The sequence below is a fragment of the Vicia villosa genome, unplaced genomic scaffold (assembly GCF_029867415.1).
Source record: "Vicia villosa cultivar HV-30 ecotype Madison, WI unplaced genomic scaffold, Vvil1.0 ctg.000251F_1_1, whole genome shotgun sequence".
Classification (NCBI taxonomy): domain Eukaryota; kingdom Viridiplantae; phylum Streptophyta; class Magnoliopsida; order Fabales; family Fabaceae; genus Vicia; species Vicia villosa.
In genome coordinates this window covers 371,581-388,123 of record NW_026705104.1, presented here as the reverse complement: position 1 = coordinate 388,123, position 16,543 = coordinate 371,581, and the positions used below count along the sequence as shown (strand labels likewise).

General features: G+C 32.9%; 1 protein-coding gene and 1 long non-coding RNA gene across 3 annotated transcripts; both read right to left on the bottom strand.

The window, feature by feature from the left end:
- Positions 1 to 1,846: 1,846 nt before the first annotated feature.
- LOC131625921 (uncharacterized) lies at positions 1,847 to 3,341 on the bottom strand. The gene is made up of 3 exons (XR_009290980.1): positions 3,140 to 3,341; positions 2,598 to 2,712; positions 1,847 to 2,503 (listed from the first exon to the last, which is right to left on the bottom strand). It is a non-coding gene; the product is annotated as an uncharacterized LOC131625921 (long non-coding RNA).
- A 6,860-nt stretch (positions 3,342 to 10,201) lies between these two features.
- LOC131625925 (uncharacterized) lies at positions 10,202 to 14,915 on the bottom strand. Of its 2 annotated transcripts, none has more exons than XM_058896757.1 (6): positions 14,755 to 14,915; positions 14,609 to 14,676; positions 11,964 to 12,215; positions 11,226 to 11,387; positions 11,029 to 11,124; positions 10,202 to 10,664 (listed from the first exon to the last, which is right to left on the bottom strand). In XM_058896757.1, the coding sequence occupies exons 1-6, from the start codon at positions 14,841 to 14,843 to the stop codon at positions 10,468 to 10,470; spliced, it is 864 nt and encodes a 287-aa protein (XP_058752740.1). In that variant the 5' UTR covers positions 14,844 to 14,915; the 3' UTR covers positions 10,202 to 10,467. The 2 variants fall into 2 exon arrangements, with proteins under 2 accessions (XP_058752740.1, XP_058752741.1); XM_058896758.1 differs by having other exon boundaries at positions 11,976 to 12,215.
- Positions 14,916 to 16,543: the final 1,628 nt, after the last annotated feature.

The following is a 16,543-nucleotide window of genomic DNA, read 5'->3' as shown; positions in this document are numbered from 1 at the left end:
GAACAAATCAATATTAATTTGAAGAATGAAAAGTCACCGACTAAAACTGAATCATCGCAAACTTGAAGAGGTGAGATCGAAAACCAAAAGTAATACAATAATTAGGAATCACTTCAAGTGACGGCGACGGGCGAGACTATGAGCGATTGGATCTAGTAATTGTGAATGGGTTGTGTGCGGTGAAGAAATGTTTTCCACTGCAACGATAACTTGCAGCGACGAAGAAGATGAAAATTGGACGTATGGAAGAGGATGAAAGAACAGGAAAGAACATGGAGTAAGTAGTGAATAATATATATTGAATTAAAGTTGTTTTTTCTAACAGAAAATTTATTGATAGCAACCACACGGGGGTGCTTAACCCTCATAATCTAGATTTGGATTTCATCCGTATTGTGTTTTAAGTTGTCATAACTAGTCAGAGACTCGTGTTGTCGTCCGGGTACATTATTTATGGTGAAGTATTTTTTGAACGATACGAAAAATGTGAAGTACAGAAGTTGACCAAATTGTATATATAAAATGAAAATTAACCATTTAAAAAAAAATTTACTAATAAAATGTTAGTATAAAAATTAGATTCTAAGCTAAAATAATATTGAATTAAATAATTGACGGTCCAACAACAATTAAAAGAAAGCGATATGGGTCACTATAAGTGAAAGAGTAAATAAAATTGAGAAAAATCATTAAAGGTATAGTCCCATATGAACATTGAAAGACATGAGATAATGATTAATTAAAATAATATTTAAAAATAAAAATTGTATCTCTTAAATTAAGATAATAATTAATTAAACTGAAATAAATATTTCATTGATAGTGACCCGTGAGATAAATAAATTAATAATTTTATTAGAATTTATTTTGATAAACATTTGAAAAACGTATTCCCAGTCTGTTGGAGTTAGAGTAAAAAAGAGAGATAATTCTCCAATAAAATGTTATTTGGTTTTTCTTTCTAAGTCTTGCGTTGTTTAGTCATTCTACAATATCATACATGCTAGATAATTCTCTAAAGAAATGTAATTTGTTTTTTCTTTATAAGTTTTATGTTCTAAAATAGATTCTTTGTTTAGATTCTACAACATCATATATAAGTATTATCACAGTAAATTCATAAGTCTATCATACACAATGAAATTTGTTTACCTAACCAATATAGATAAAACAGGCTTCAAAAATATGTTATAGCTTCAAAAGAAAAAAAATAGAAAAGTTCTCGGTGACAGTCATATATACAATATCACAACAAATATTTATTTTTCCTGTTTTTGTAATCAAAATGACATGCCTGTTAATTTTCTTTACATAATATCACAATGATATTTCAAGACATTGATGAAAGAACTCAAAATAAACTTTCAAAATTTGAAATCTATTATTTCACTCCTAATTTCTTGTTTATAATTTTCCATTTAATTGTGCTTTCTTCATGCTCCAAGAACTCAAACCTGTCATCTTTGATATCAGTAATTTCAATATTGAAAACATAAATTAACGCTTTATAATTGATAACTGATATGGGATAAATTCTAGGTGTAATGCATGCATTTATTTCTCCACCAAAACTCTATGCCACAGAATGATAAATATGTATAAAAAAAAGAGCAGAAACTTACTTATTAGACAAAGTTTCAAATCTCAAAGGTTCCAAAAATTATATACCAAGGACAAAGTTTCAAATCTATAAAGGTTCTAGAAGGAGCTAACTGGCCTCAACCAAATACATCACCAGATGCTAAGTTCAACTTCATGATGAAACTTCTAGACAAATAAATAGTTTCTTAAAGTAATTAGATACTTCCTAGATAGGATTTTGTTGTTGTTGTTGTACAACGGAATGTAAATGAAGAAACACATAAGTAAATGATGAATTTAAAACAGTTCACATCAACATATATAAAATTATGGATTATAAAATAAATATGTGGCTCTACAACATTCTTAAAAGTGTCAGCGAGAGCCTTGTTAGATCCTGCAGAAGCAAGAGTTCTCTTAGAGCATCATCAAGAAAAAAATCAGCAGAAGCTCTAAAAGGAAAACAATGTTTCGCTTGCATATGTAGATTGTAGAGTGCATTTGTTTAATCTTTCCATCATATTGGGGTAACCAGTTTGTTTCAGCATTGGCGGCATGCGGTACGGCATGAGCCCATAATTTGCTGGAGCCTATCAAGTGAAAATTATTGTCATCGCATATCTCGTCAAGAAATTAGTAATGGAAAACAACACACAATAGATAAAACCCAAAGATCCAACTCCAAACAACCATTAACAAATCAAATCAAGTATTTCCCGTATATTTAATATCTTCATGAATAATGAATCACGAATCATAGTCAAAAACTCGGATACCATAATCGTCATGGGAAAAGGTAGAATTGTAGAGACGGACTCCCACTCATCTCTAATAGCAGTAGATGAGGACTTTATTCAAGACTATTCATACTACAAAGCTTCGACGAAACCTCATAGGTTGATGATTATAAAAGAATTGGTATCTGAAATAATGAAGATGACTTGTATGATTTTACAAAACTAAGTCTTTTTCTTAAATTTCTTCTCTGATGTAATAAAATTATAGTCAGAGTGTACCTTGATGCAACAAAGTGCTTTACATATTTGCCTATAATTCAAAGAAGACACTATCAATTGTCTTAAGCTTTTCTATCTCCTCCTCTCTAGCAATTACAGGATCAACATAACACAACTGAAATAGAAACACGACCATCATGCTTACTCATTTGTGGATCAAATGCAACTGTAAGTTTTTGTTAAGAGAGGCAAGTGAGGTGAGACATAGAATAAAGTTAGTCAAAATTACAAAGAAATGACAATTAATATACTTTATAGCACCACTAAAGTTCAATAACCACTTAGAAGAAGGATATTGTCCTCTAATAACTTTGCAATAGCAACCGATCTCCTTGGAAAAACAGAAATTCCATTTCCAAACCAGTAGTTTGTAACAAAGAAAAAAACACTTGAAAACCATGGAGTATAGAAGATCTTTCAAGTTAGTGTATTAATTGTTTCTCCAATGTCGATAGTAGATCTTTCAAGTTTTCCAGTCTCTTTTCCAATCAGATTTGCGAAGAAAAAATTAAAATCATAAATAAAAAGAAACAAACACTCACCATGGATAATGAAACCCTAACCATCAGATTTGTGCAGTCTGGTATAAAAACGTGAACCTGGGAAGATAAACGGTGAACTGGATGTACACGGTGGTGGAGATATGGCGATGGCGGCAGCGACAATTTAGGGTTTTGAAAGAAAGAGAGAACATAGAGGGGGAAAAGGTTAGACGATAAAGAGGGAGAAAGAGAGATTGAATCAGAAATGTTTTGGGTAATAGATTGTTCCAAGGATTTTAATTTTAAATTGGGCCAATGAAAAATGAACAGGTGTAACATTCTTTGAGGAGAGTTGAAAAAGGTAGTGCTTAATTTGTTAATTACTTTCATGTCCAAATTACAGTGCAAATTTATTTTTATGAAAGGGTATTTTTCTCTCTTTGGTCAATTGTTTAGTATATGGTAGATAGTAGATTGAGAAAATTTATTTATAGCAACCACACGGGGGTGCTTAACTCTCACTCTCTCTTCACTCTGCACACTTCAACCCAACCGACCCTTTTCTCTTCTTTCTTTCAATTCATCATCATGAACAACAACAAAATCTCATAATCCTCTTTCTTTGAACGAGTATAGGCCAAATTGTTTGGTGGGGTGTATGTACAAAGTGGTGGCTAAATTATTGGCGGGAAGATTAAAGAATATCATTGGTTCCATCGTCTCTCCGTGTCAAAGTGCCTTTGTTCCGGGGAGACAAATGCTTGAAGGAGTGCTTGTTGCTAATGAAGTGGTGGATTACGCAAGAAAGAAAAAAATGATTGTTTGTTATTTAAGGTGGACTTTGAAAAGGCGTATGATAACGTGAGCTGGAACTTCTTAAGGTATCTTTTTAGAAGAATGGGTTTCGGGGTTAAATGGAGAGGTTGGATGGAGAAATTGATTTTTAAGAGCAACATGTCGGTCCTTGTGAATGGTAGCCCCACTACCGAATTTGAGGTGGGCAAAGGTCTAAGGCAACGTGATCCTCTCTCGCCTTTTCTTTCCGTGTTGATGGCGGAAGGTCTTGCGGGATTGGTAAGAAAATCTAAGGAGGTGGGTGATTTTGAGAGTTTTTATTTTCAAAGAAGTTGTGAAGTGGATATTCTCCAATTTGTGGATGACACTTTATTGGTTGAAAAAGGGTCTTGGAAACAAGTGTGGGCTATTAAAGTGGTTCTTAAGGCTTTTGAGCTAGTGTCGGAGTTGGGCATTAACTATAATAAAAGCAAGTTGATTGGCATCAATGTGGGTAGAGGTTTCTTGGAGACCGCTTCTAACTCTCTTGCTTGTAAGGTAGAAGAGAGTAACTTCTTTTTTCTTGGAATACCGGTGGGTTTTAATCCGAGAAAATACGAGACGTGGAGTCCGCTTATTTCCAAAATGAAAAATCGGTTGGTGGGGTGGAAAAATAGGTTCCTCAACATAGGTGGTAGAATTACGTTATTTAAGTCTATTTTGAGTTCTCTAACCGTTTATACTATGTCTTTCTATATGATGCCCAAAAAGGTGGTGAAGGAAATAACAAAAATTCAAAGTAATTTTCTTTGGGGAGGAGGGAATGAGAAGAGGTGTATTCATGGGATTAGTTGGAATGATGTCACTCAACCGTTTGAGAAGGGGGGATTAGGAGTGAAAAATATTAAAGATTTCAATGTGGAACTTTTGAGCAAGTGGAGGTGGAAGATCATTCAAGGGGCGGATTCTCTTTGTTTCAAAATCTTAAAATCTCGTTATGGTGATCTTTCGGTGAAGATGTTGGGAGGGGTGGTAGATGCCAACGATTTTAGGAGGGCATCCTTTTGGTGGAAGGATATGTTGAAAATTGGGACCGATTTTTTTCTTGACCCGTTTGTTTCTTTGTGTAGGTTTTCAACACATAATGGGTTTCAAACACCTTTTTGGGAGGCGGTTTGGTTGGACGGGGGGGTTTTTAAGGTTGAGTTTCCGGCTCTTTATGAGGCTTCGGCGTTGAAAGGGGTGGCGGTTGTCGCGATGGGTGGTTGGGTGGATAGTAAATGGTTGTGGGGGGAACTTAGTATAGCGGAGCACTTAGCTTGTTGTCTAACGGTGCTATTTTGGCCGAGGAGATTAGGAATTTCTTGGTGGATTTCGGGGATTTGGGGGAGGACAAGGACAGAGTGAAGTGGAATCTCAATAGCGGTGAAGGTTTTTCGGTTGCATCGTGTTATACGGAGTATGCTAGTAAGCGTGTTCCGTTTGGTCCTCTTTGTAGATTTCATGAGGCGAAGGGGTTGGTTTGGAAGTCGAACGTCCCTTTCAAGATAAAAGCTTTTGCATGGAGGCTCCTTGCAAATAGGCTTCCAACAAAAGACTTTTTGGTGCTTCGAGGTATCCCTTTCTCTCTTGATAACTTAAAGTGTTCCTTTTGTATGAGGGATTCGGAAAATAGAGACCATTCTTTTTTTGCTTGTTCTTTTGTAAAGAATTTTTGGAGGAATATAGCGGGATGGATTGGAAAGAGTGGGATAGAGGAAAAAGAGAGCTTGTCGAGTTTTATGGATTGACACTCCTTTTGTATATCAAAGAAGGTAGATGTAAAGAAAGTAGATATTATTTGGTTGGCAACGACTTGGGCTATTTGGTTAGGTAGGAATGGGGTTTGTTTTAGGGAATAGGTTTGGAATTTTGATGATTTAGCTTGGAACATCAAAATCTTGGCTTGGAAGTGGTCTTTTTGCGGAGAAATTACTCACTCCAATTATTCCTTTTACGATTTTGTCAAAGAACCTCTAAGGTTCTTATCATAACTATATTTGGGATGTAATTTCTTTGTTTAGGCGTTTTTGCCGTTCCTTTTGTAAACAGGTTGGAGAACCCTTAGTTCTCCGGTTATATGATATCTTGTTTACTAAAAAAAACAACAAAAATTCTTCCTTTCTTTCTCATCATCGTAACCCTAAAAACAACAACCATCATCAATTCAAGAAACCCAAAGTTTACAAATGTGAGTTTTGTCACAAAGTATTCATTACAGACCAAGCACTCGGCGGTCACAACAATATCTTTCATCGTTCCAACAAACAGTTAGATGATCATCATAATAATGAAGTTTACTTTCTCATTATCTTCTCCTCCAGGTAATCATAAATTCATAATAATGATGTTCATGCTAAATCGAAAAGACATTACTGGACTAGGGTTTTCAAGACTACCATTCATCATCCATCTAACGAACAAGAAGAATTACCAGCTGTTGACTTCTTAAGTTTGCTGCCACCAAGATCGTATGATACCAAGAAAAGGAGCAGGAGATATCTTACTCATCATGAAGTTGCTAATAATACTGCTCCACCCATAACGTTGATGGATATGTCTCGCGAATTGGTTGCAAATCTTGATTTGAATTATCCTGAGTGTAAAAGAATGAAAGTTTCAAGCAATGGAAATGAAACTGAGATGATACAGCCGCGTGATGGTATTGATGAAACAGTGGTGAAGGAGGAGAGGAACGTGATTGAAGGTGAAAAAGCGATGTCAAGAGTTGTTGATGTTTATTATGTTGAAACAAAATGAATGATATTCTGCTGTCATATGTAACTTGCTGAATATATATATATATATATATATATATATATATATATATATATATATATATATATATATATATATATATATATATATATATATATATATATATATATATATATATATATATATATATAGTTTTAGTTTCTGATGATGATTATAAGTTTTGAGATTTTGTTGTGTGTTAATCTTGTAATTTTGTTTGTGTGAAACTAAAAATATGATGGAGTTGAAATTGGTGGATCAATTAGTTATTATGTAATTGAAATGAGTGAGTGCAAATGATTTGATCTTATGATTTGATCCAATGGCAGCAGAGTTAATAAACACATAGAGGGCATGATTTACAGGATCTTTGAATTAAATGCGTTCAAAATGTTAATGCAAGATTGTATAATCCAATTATTATTTTTTTTAATTTTTTTAATAGGTATACAAATTTTGAAGGTCAGTTAGATAAGAATCGAATGGCAGCAGAGTTAATAAACATATAGAGGGCATGATTTACAGGATCTTTGAATTAAATGTGTTCAAAATGTTAATGCGCACAGAATTATATAATTCAATTATTATAGTAACCTAACCGAGAAATACTTGCATGGATACGAACCTAAATCCATATTTTTAGGCACAACCAATGAAAAGAGAGAGAATATAAATTTATTTAAATTTTAAATTTCATTTTTAATTGACATCATGGAGGTAGTTGAGATAAAAGAGGAAAGAGACAATTTTATTTTTTAATTTTTAATTAATAAAAAAATGTGATTGGTTGTGTGTAAGTACACGTGTTATGGTTGTGTCCATGTAAGTATTTTCCTAACCTAACCTCCCTTTCCTTCTATTTCGTGATTAGTTATTAAAGACGAACTGCTTCCGATCCTTTCACTAGTCAACCTAATAATGTATATTTAATTAATTATAATAAAGATCCTATACAATATTCATAAAATATTCAAAAGATTGATATTATGCGTTCAACAATTATGCAATATAAATATCTTACATTATTATAACTCTCTTTCCACTCTACATTCATTTCTCACCGACTTTAGACTACCTTACACTACTTTCAACCTCAATTCTTCTTCTTCTTACACTATCACAATGGTTAGTTTCTTATAAAACTGTTCTCATTTCTTTCTTTTCTTTTTTTGATAATTCTATTTGAGTTTATGAAAATGAATTTATATTTTTTAATTTATATTTTTTTGTTAATAATAGTACAAAATAATTGGTAATTATTTTTAATAATTGGTTGTAATATAAGCTTGCATGTTAATATAGATCCTTCTGATATGACGTAAAATTAGTTTGTCTTATGCATCTTTATTAAACTCATGTATTTAGGTTAATAGTAATTTGTAAAAGAGTTAAATTTGATATTTAGTAATAGATATATCGAGTTAAGTAGCTATAATATAACAAATGAATGAATTTAAGGTAGTTTCCAGGGTTGTTTCTTGATTTGGTCCCATGCAGAATAAGCATAACAAGTATCTCCCTTAAATGAATTATTATTAAGTTAAAAATTAGATAAAGATCAATATAAAATTTGAATTTAAAAATATTTAAATTTAAAATTTGATTAATTAGAAAAGAAGGGGAAAACATTTTTTTTATAAAATATTAATATTAAGTAACTTTTTGAAAATTAGCTATAATATAGGCTTGCATGTCAATAGATACATATTAGTAATTTTAAAATTAAATATAATTTAAATCATGAAATTAATAGTTATATAGGTCTAGTGTAAAACTTTTTTAGACATGCTTCAAATCAAACTGGTTATAAAAATGACGCATTTATGTGAATTAGATGGATCCGTATAATGTAAAAAACTTAAACAATGAATCCATGACTAATAATCTCCTACATCATTACTAGTTACTACTATATGTAGAAGGAAGATTAACCTTACTTTTTGTTAATTTAATCCAACCTTCAAATAAATATTTTTTATTCTCACATTTGAAAATTGTCATAAACTTTTAAAATTTTGATATTTTATTAAAGAAATTCAATTTATAATAAGAATTAGTATACATATCCAAATTTTTAACATATTTGGTATGCATGATTGGTAACTCAAGTAAAAATAGCTCTTAGAATAAATTAATCTCATTCAAAATTTATGTTTTTTATTTAATTAATTGTTATTATTTTGATGTGATGCAGTTGGTTGTTTGGGGTCTACCTTCTGAACATCAAGTTGCCTTAGATGTTGATGGAAGCTCTTACGGAAATCCTGGTAGGGCAGGTTATGGAGGTGTCCTAAGAGATCATACTGGATCGTGGTTGTTAGGATTTAGTGGACATATTGATTTTGCTGACAGCCTAGAAGCCGAACTATTAGCCATACTGAATGGGTTGATGGTAGCTTGGAACTCAGGTTACAGAGACGTGAGTTGTAGATCAGACTGCATGAAAGCATTATATTTGATTCAAGACTCAATACCTCTACCTCAAAAATATGCTTATATTGTAAACACTATAAAAGAGTATATTTCAAAAGACTGGACTCTTTCATTTTATCATACTTATAGAGAAGGTAACCAATGTGCAGACTTTATGGCAAAGTTAGGAGCAAATAGTATGGATTGTTTAGGATTTTTTACCGAGCCACCGCATTGCTTGTATTCTTTACTTTTAAATGATTCTATGAGAACTGTATATACAAGAGTGTAACTATTATTTTATATATAATTTTTCACTTCAATTATTCCAATGAAACTATGATCTTTAGTAAACAATTGTCTTATTTAAGGAGGCTTAATTGTAAATTTTATCATGACTAACTTTTCTCATACAATATTGCATATTCTTTATGTAACACCATATATTTATCATAAATAAGTTAATATACAACGTTAACGTTAATATAATGTACAATCAGAAGTTCTGTTATGGTATTTTGATTAATAACACTACCTCATAATAACGTTTAAAATAAAATAAAAAATGTACATAAATGCACTACAACAAAAATGATTTAAAGCAACAATGGAAAATATTGTGTGCAATTTGAATTTTTTGCCTAAATCTTTAAGAAACAGGTTTCAAGACACAGAGTATTTGGCCGTTGTCTATTTCAATAGGCCATTACTTTTTTTACTTGTTTCAACATAATGACAAAAATAATGCTTCAAATAGTTGAAGAGACCACGACTTTTGGAGTCACTTTAGAACTTGAACATAAATTCCTTCTTTAATGGAAGGATGGTTTAACATACCTAGTCTATTGATGGTTTAGATTGTTTTACAACGATAAACCAATATTGATATCTCATATATCTGATCTAAAATCAGTTGGTGTAAATGATTACAACATGAAATTATGTGCAATCTCTACGGTAGAAAACCCTCATTTGTTTAGACCATTGTTTCATTTAAATCACACTTGTAGAACATGATATTTTCATGTATGTGATAGATTGTTACTTAATCTCTCAATACCATTGCAATAAAACTAATTTAAAACACAAATTTAAAGGAAAAATATTCATTTTCTTTCAAAATACAAAATAGTGCAGAAGTTTTCCAGGAAAACAAGTCATCTAACTACTAGTATACACAAGTTTTAAATTTTGGTACACGCCCTTTACATGTTTGAGTCTAATTATTTCCCAAAATCATCAATTCCACCCACATGCCCATCTGCAAACCGATTTCATGTCCGGGAATCTTTCGTTCAATACAGCTATCTGTGTGAACAACAGACAAAGCATAGAATCCATTGATTGTTATTCATACAATGAATGGAGTTAAAAGCTACGACAATTCAAGTAGTACTACAAATATATTAATCCTCGCCCCATGCATCTTCTTTCAATTTTTGCCTGTTAACAATGCGTTCCTTTCGAGAATCTTCTTCCTTTTTATGTTGCCGGAAGCCTGTAACACGGCTGGGGGAGGGCAACTTTATCCCCATACTGTTAGCAATCATCCTCTGTGCTGCCACGACTGAGGTTTTCTGTCTTTGCTGAGGTGGTTTCAGGTCTGAATAAACAACGAAACAGAAAAACTATGTGAGACAACATTAACTAATCATACAGTTATTTGATTCAAAATTGAAATGAACAATGGAATTTTACTTTCATTCCCAATTCGTCCCGTTTTTTAATTATAACTAGCAATTTGGTCATTTTGCAACTTGCATCTTATTTTTTATCAAATTAATTCTTGAATCATACCACTTATTAACAATCTAGTCTATAAATTATAGTATCATTTACCTTCAAAGTAGTCATAAACTAGGTCGTGCCTAGGTTTCTTAAAGACAAATTGCATCGCAAAGAAACTTGTAACATACAGTAAACCTTATATCACCCTGATATAGCAGAAAGAGAAAGCAGTGTCTTACCATTTGGTTTAATTGAACTGAGATATGCATCTTCTTCACCAAGTATCTTCATTGTCATATTAAATGAACATCGAGCATTGCTTTTTGCCTCAAGTGCTGCATTATAAAATTATTGGTATCCGAAAATATAAACATCGAAGTGTGTAAAATAATCATGATATTACAAAAATAATAAAGCCAGGTAATGTTGTTATTACCCTCTGCAGGAGTTCGGAATACTGCAAGTGCAACTGTATCATTGACCCAGCGAATCACAAAATGACAATTTTTTATGTCATCAAAAACCTTCTCAAGGTCTGTTGTTCTAGTACTTGGTGAAAAGTGAGACAACACGAGAACGTGACTGGTCCCATATTGTACTGAAATGAACAAAAAATAATTATATTAAATTGTTTTCGACACGATATATCATGCAGACAAAACCCAACATAAAGGATAGATTATAATTTGAAATTTTGAATGCATATTATGAACACTGAAACATGAAAATTATAATCAGACTATTTAAAGAAACCATAAGCAACTTACTATTCCATACGTAAACTAACTTGTGTAATACTCCCTCATTCTAAAATAAGTTTCATCTAAGTTTTTTTCACATAGATTGAGAAAATAAATGAACGAATAACTGTAACAATTTTAAAAATTGTCCCCGTTAACGGCTATTAACAGTTGTCATAAATATATAGTGAGATATAATGACTTGAAAGTGGTGCACACAGAATTAATATCAGGTAAACTTGGAACAATTGAGAAAGTAAAAAGACAATTATAACAGAAAAAAAAAAAAACGACAATTATTTTGGAACAACTTTGTTTTGGTAAAACAACACTTTTTTTTGGAATGGAGGGAGTACAAAACTACAAAACTATGGGTGTACAAAATAAGCACATAACTAGATTTTACTGAAAGGTTGAATCGTAACAAGACTTACAGTTTGGTGTACCTTTTTTATCTTCTGAACCAGAACGAGTTTCTTCATCTTCAACATCGTCAATAATCGAACCATCAAGTAACCGATCACTATAAAGTTTATCATTATCATAAGAGAACGTTCCTCTTCCACGTCGCTTCGGGGTTGGACTTTTGGTGTTCTCCAATTTAAGATTTGACACACTAGTTAAAACTTCAGAGGACACTGGAGACAGTAACTTGTCAGGTTCACAATCAGCTTTTGCTTCCCAGTCTGTTATATTTCACAATATCATTCAATTGCATGATATCAAAATGCCTCATTCATGAACGACGAGAAAAAAAAAGCCACTATCAAAATGAAGCTATAACATAATGTACAAGTGACCTCGCAATATCCTATTATTCCAAAATTATCTCATCATGAATATCATACTTGTCTCTATTAAACCATGCAACTAGTATGCACTCTTCAAAATTCCTATCACTAGCCTCATCTCTGCTTTGATTGCTCTTTATGGCAAGCCAGACACATACGCACATTCTGCCTCTGCACTAAAACAGCCATTTCCTTCCCCTAGTTTTCCTTCACATTCGCCCATTTCTCTACATAGTCACCTAGTAACTTCACTCACTTTCTTTCTATCATGTCTACTATATGGTGACAGTGGTGTGAGTGTATGCAGTGGCGAAGCCAAGGCCCGGCGAGGTCGGGCACCTGCCCAGGCTCTTCTTCGTGTAACCTCAACCTCCAACAGTACACGCTCGAATCCTCGCTCTCACAATAGTAACAATTGCTTGGACTCTTTTTGGATTCGCCCATAGTTTTGGTTCAGCCATGATTTAACTGGTTCAGCTTTGGTGTTAACTCGTTCAGCTTTGGGGTTAACTGGTTCAGCTTTGAAATCCTTCTTCTAGTTTCATTAGCTTTCAGGTTGAATTTGATTCGTGTTTGCATTCCGGTTTTGAAGAATATACCGGTTTCTTCTCTTTTCTTCTGCTTCTGTTTTAGTTTTCTTGTGATGGGATGTTGAATTGTTACTAATGATGATGCAGCCTGTGAACTGGTTATTGTGTTATTGTTATCGCAGTTTTGAAACTCGCACGCCACGTGTTCGATGAAATGCATAGGTCGGTTTCTTGCTTCTTTTACTTGTTTCCATGCATACTACACTTTTTGTTGGAGCATCTCTTTTTCGTCGAAGTAATAATAGCATAAGAAGCTTAACGTTTTGTTTAACTTTGTCATCTGCAGCTGCTTCTCGCTCTTCTGATAAGTTTTCTAATAAGAAATGGAGGCAACAGTTTTCTCGGCATTGGAGCCTAGCGGCGTCAAGATTATCAAACAAGGTACTTTGTTTGGGTTTTTCTATTACTTTGGTTTTGTTGGTTGTTTGTTTCCATAACCTATGAGCAATCTTGTTTCGAGGCCTTTCTTATTTCTTTTCCAGAATTTATGTAATGTTAACTAATTATAGGTAGAGAATAGATAAAGTTCTGTCACCTAAGGTTTTGTTATGATTAACAAATTGAATTTTGGTGTCATAGATAGCTCTTTCACTTTGCTCACTCAAACTAAAGTTCTTATATCTGTAATGTTTCCTGTTTGAACAGTAGCTAGCTTAATCCTATTTCCTAACCCTCTTTTTTTTCCAATTCAAGCTCTCTGTTTATTTTCTTTAGTTCCAAAACTTCTAATCTATGTTTTGAACATGTTTAAGTTTCTTATACACCATCTGTATGTAAATCTATATTAAATTCAGTAGCAATAGTTCCAAAACTTATTGAAAGCAATTGTATTCAATAAGTTTATTTTCAAAACTTACTTCCCTCTTCATGTAAATCTGTATTCAATTCTGTAACAAATCTTTTGCGGTGATATAATCCATTTTTTTGGAATCTATTAACAGTTTGCCCAGGCTTCGTACTTTTTCTGGCTTCGCCACTGAGTGTATGAACAAATGAACGTGAATACTGAAATATACTAGAGTAGTCAATAGCAGTGCTATCAAGCTAGAGCAGAGCAGGGGCCGACTGCTATGGGAAGAGCCTTGGCAGTGCAGAACACTATAGCAGCTGCTATAGGGAAAATAGCGGGATAGTGGAGCGGAACGGTTCCCAGTCTGGAGTAGTTTCTGGCCTGCTATCATTTTCTCCTCTAAAAAAACTGAAACTACCCTTTCAATCAAGTTGGAGTTGAGACTCAACCTTAACCTTCATTAAACAAATTCGGGTTTAGGCACTTCAAGAGTCATGTCTCATGTGTGCTTTGATTTATGAATATTTTATGAGTTGAGTTATTTGTTTAATTTTACATCAAATATATAGTTGTTTATGCACTATAGCAATCATCCCAATATACGCTGCCCCGCTATCCCACTTTTTGGGTCGGCCGCTCCACGCCGCTATCTGGAAATGACTACTCTCATTTAATATAGTAGACAAGATAGACAAGAATGATATTTTCAAAATGGATTATGGTCACCCGTGAATGACAATACAATCCAGTATCAAAATGAGACCTTAACATAATGTACAAGTGACCTCTCGAAATCCTCTAATCCTACAACTATCACACTTTCTTAATAACCGCATACAATTACAACTCAAATGAGACTACAAAAACCCTTAATTGATTTCCAAAACTATGAAGAAAACAACACATACCATCATCAGCAGAAGAAGAACTCCCAATAGAATCATGTGTAACACCAACCTTGTCATTGGACGCGTCACTGAAAAAACAAACATTGAAATTGAAAACATGGATGAGAGAAACGAAACAAGAAGGTGAAAATGAAAAGGTGAATTACAGTTGCAATTCGGAAATAGAAGAGGACAAATCATCCAACAAGTGTTCGTTGCTTTCGCTCCGATTCTCTGTTGCTACCGATTTCTCCATTTGTTTCGATCCAAGATTTTTTACCAGTCAACACACTCTCACTTTCAACCTAAAATCGGAGTTTATGAATAAAATGAGTGACAATTAAAAAGAAATTTTTTTAAAATGGTTGTTATTTTCAGTTTTTAATGAAATCCTATAACTATTAATTAATTTTTCTGAATTGAGTTTTAAAATATACTTTTATAAAATAGGAGAGTTTTTTGGGACTTGGATCCTCTCCTTCATTTTTTTCTCCTTCCCTCTCCATCCTCTGTATCTCTCTCTTAATCTCATTCTCTCTCTTGATTATATTTTATTTTTTAATGATGAGTGAGAGTGAGATTAAGAGAGAGATAGAGAGGATGGAGAGGGAAGGAGAGAAAAATGAAGGAGAGTATCCAAGTCCGAGTTTTTTGTGTTTATGAATTATAATAACTATATTCTTATTTTAAATGAAAAATGTAAGTAAGAATTAAATTAAATATTTTGTGCGCATATATTACTCATAACTTTTCATCTCCTATAAAAAACTGTTTTTAGAAAAATTAACTTGGACAATGATAAATGAAATGAGTTTGTCTAAATACTTTTAGGTGGATACGATTAATACCGCATGTCATGTCTTGAACATGTTGGTCATCTGATCCATTCTAGAGAAGACATTCTATGAGCTACTTAAAGGCAGGAAATTTAATATTTTCTACTTTTGCATTTTCAGTTACAAATGCTTTATTTTAAATAACGGAAAGTCAATCTTGCTAAATTTGATATAAAGTCTGATGAAGAATTTTTTCTAGGGCACTCATCATCGAGTAAAGCGTATAGAATTTACAATCATAGAACATCATTTGGTTAAGAGTGTGCTCATGTGGCTTTTTATGAGACCAGACCCAAAAAGTCGGGGAAAGGTAGTCTTTTTGATGTTTCAAGTGTTAATAACGAAATAATTGGTAAATGATGACACTCTCAAAGAGGATCCTCCAATAAAAGAGGACATTAACAAAGATAAAGAGAAAAGTGGACAAGAAAAAGAAAACAAGATATTTCAACTCAGTTACTTCCAGATTTTGTAAAATATCATCTATTGGATCAAATACTTGACGATATCAAGAAAGCGTAAGTACTAAATCCCAGGTTATCAATTTTTGTAAGTATTTTGCTTTTGTTTCCCAAATTGAACCTGAGACTATATATGATGCTTTACTTGACGAGCGATGACTCTTTCCTATGTAAGAAAATCCCATTCAATTTAAACATAACGACATATGGGACATTATTCTAGGTACTATTGATAAAACCGGCATTGGCACTATATGGGTGTTTAGTAACAAATTGGATGAAAATAACATAATTGCTAGAAATTAAGTTATGTTAGTTGCAAAAGGTTATAGTCTAGCTAAAGGGATTGTTTATAAGGAGACTTATATTGATGTAGCCCATCTTGAGGCGATACGGCTCCTTTTGGCATTTTCCAGTTGCTTGGATTTTAAGTTGTATCAGATGAATGTAAAATCTTCAAAATGAAGAAGTCTATGTCTCTCAACCTCTTGATTTTGAGGACCATAAAAATCTTGATTAACTTCGTATGTGTAGCGCGGAAAATCTTAGATCAAAGCCATTGACTGACTTGACTCGTTATTTCAGTGAAAGTCGCACCGCGCTTTATTGTTTTCAAAGGAACCGGGAAAAGAGTGAAATAAACCCAAAGTTTGTTTAAA

Coding starts and splice junctions, on each gene's coding strand:
- LOC131625925 (XM_058896757.1), bottom strand. CDS start 14,843: ATGGAGAAATCGGTAGCAACAGAGAATCGGAGCGAAAGCAACGAACAC. Junction 11,125..11,225: donor ATTCCGAACTCCTGCAGAGG/GTAATAACAACA, acceptor TTTATAATGCAG/CACTTGAGGCAAAAAGCAAT. Junction 10,665..11,028: donor CAGTTCAATTAAACCAAATG/GTAAGACACTGC, acceptor TTGTTTATTCAG/ACCTGAAACCACCTCAGCAA.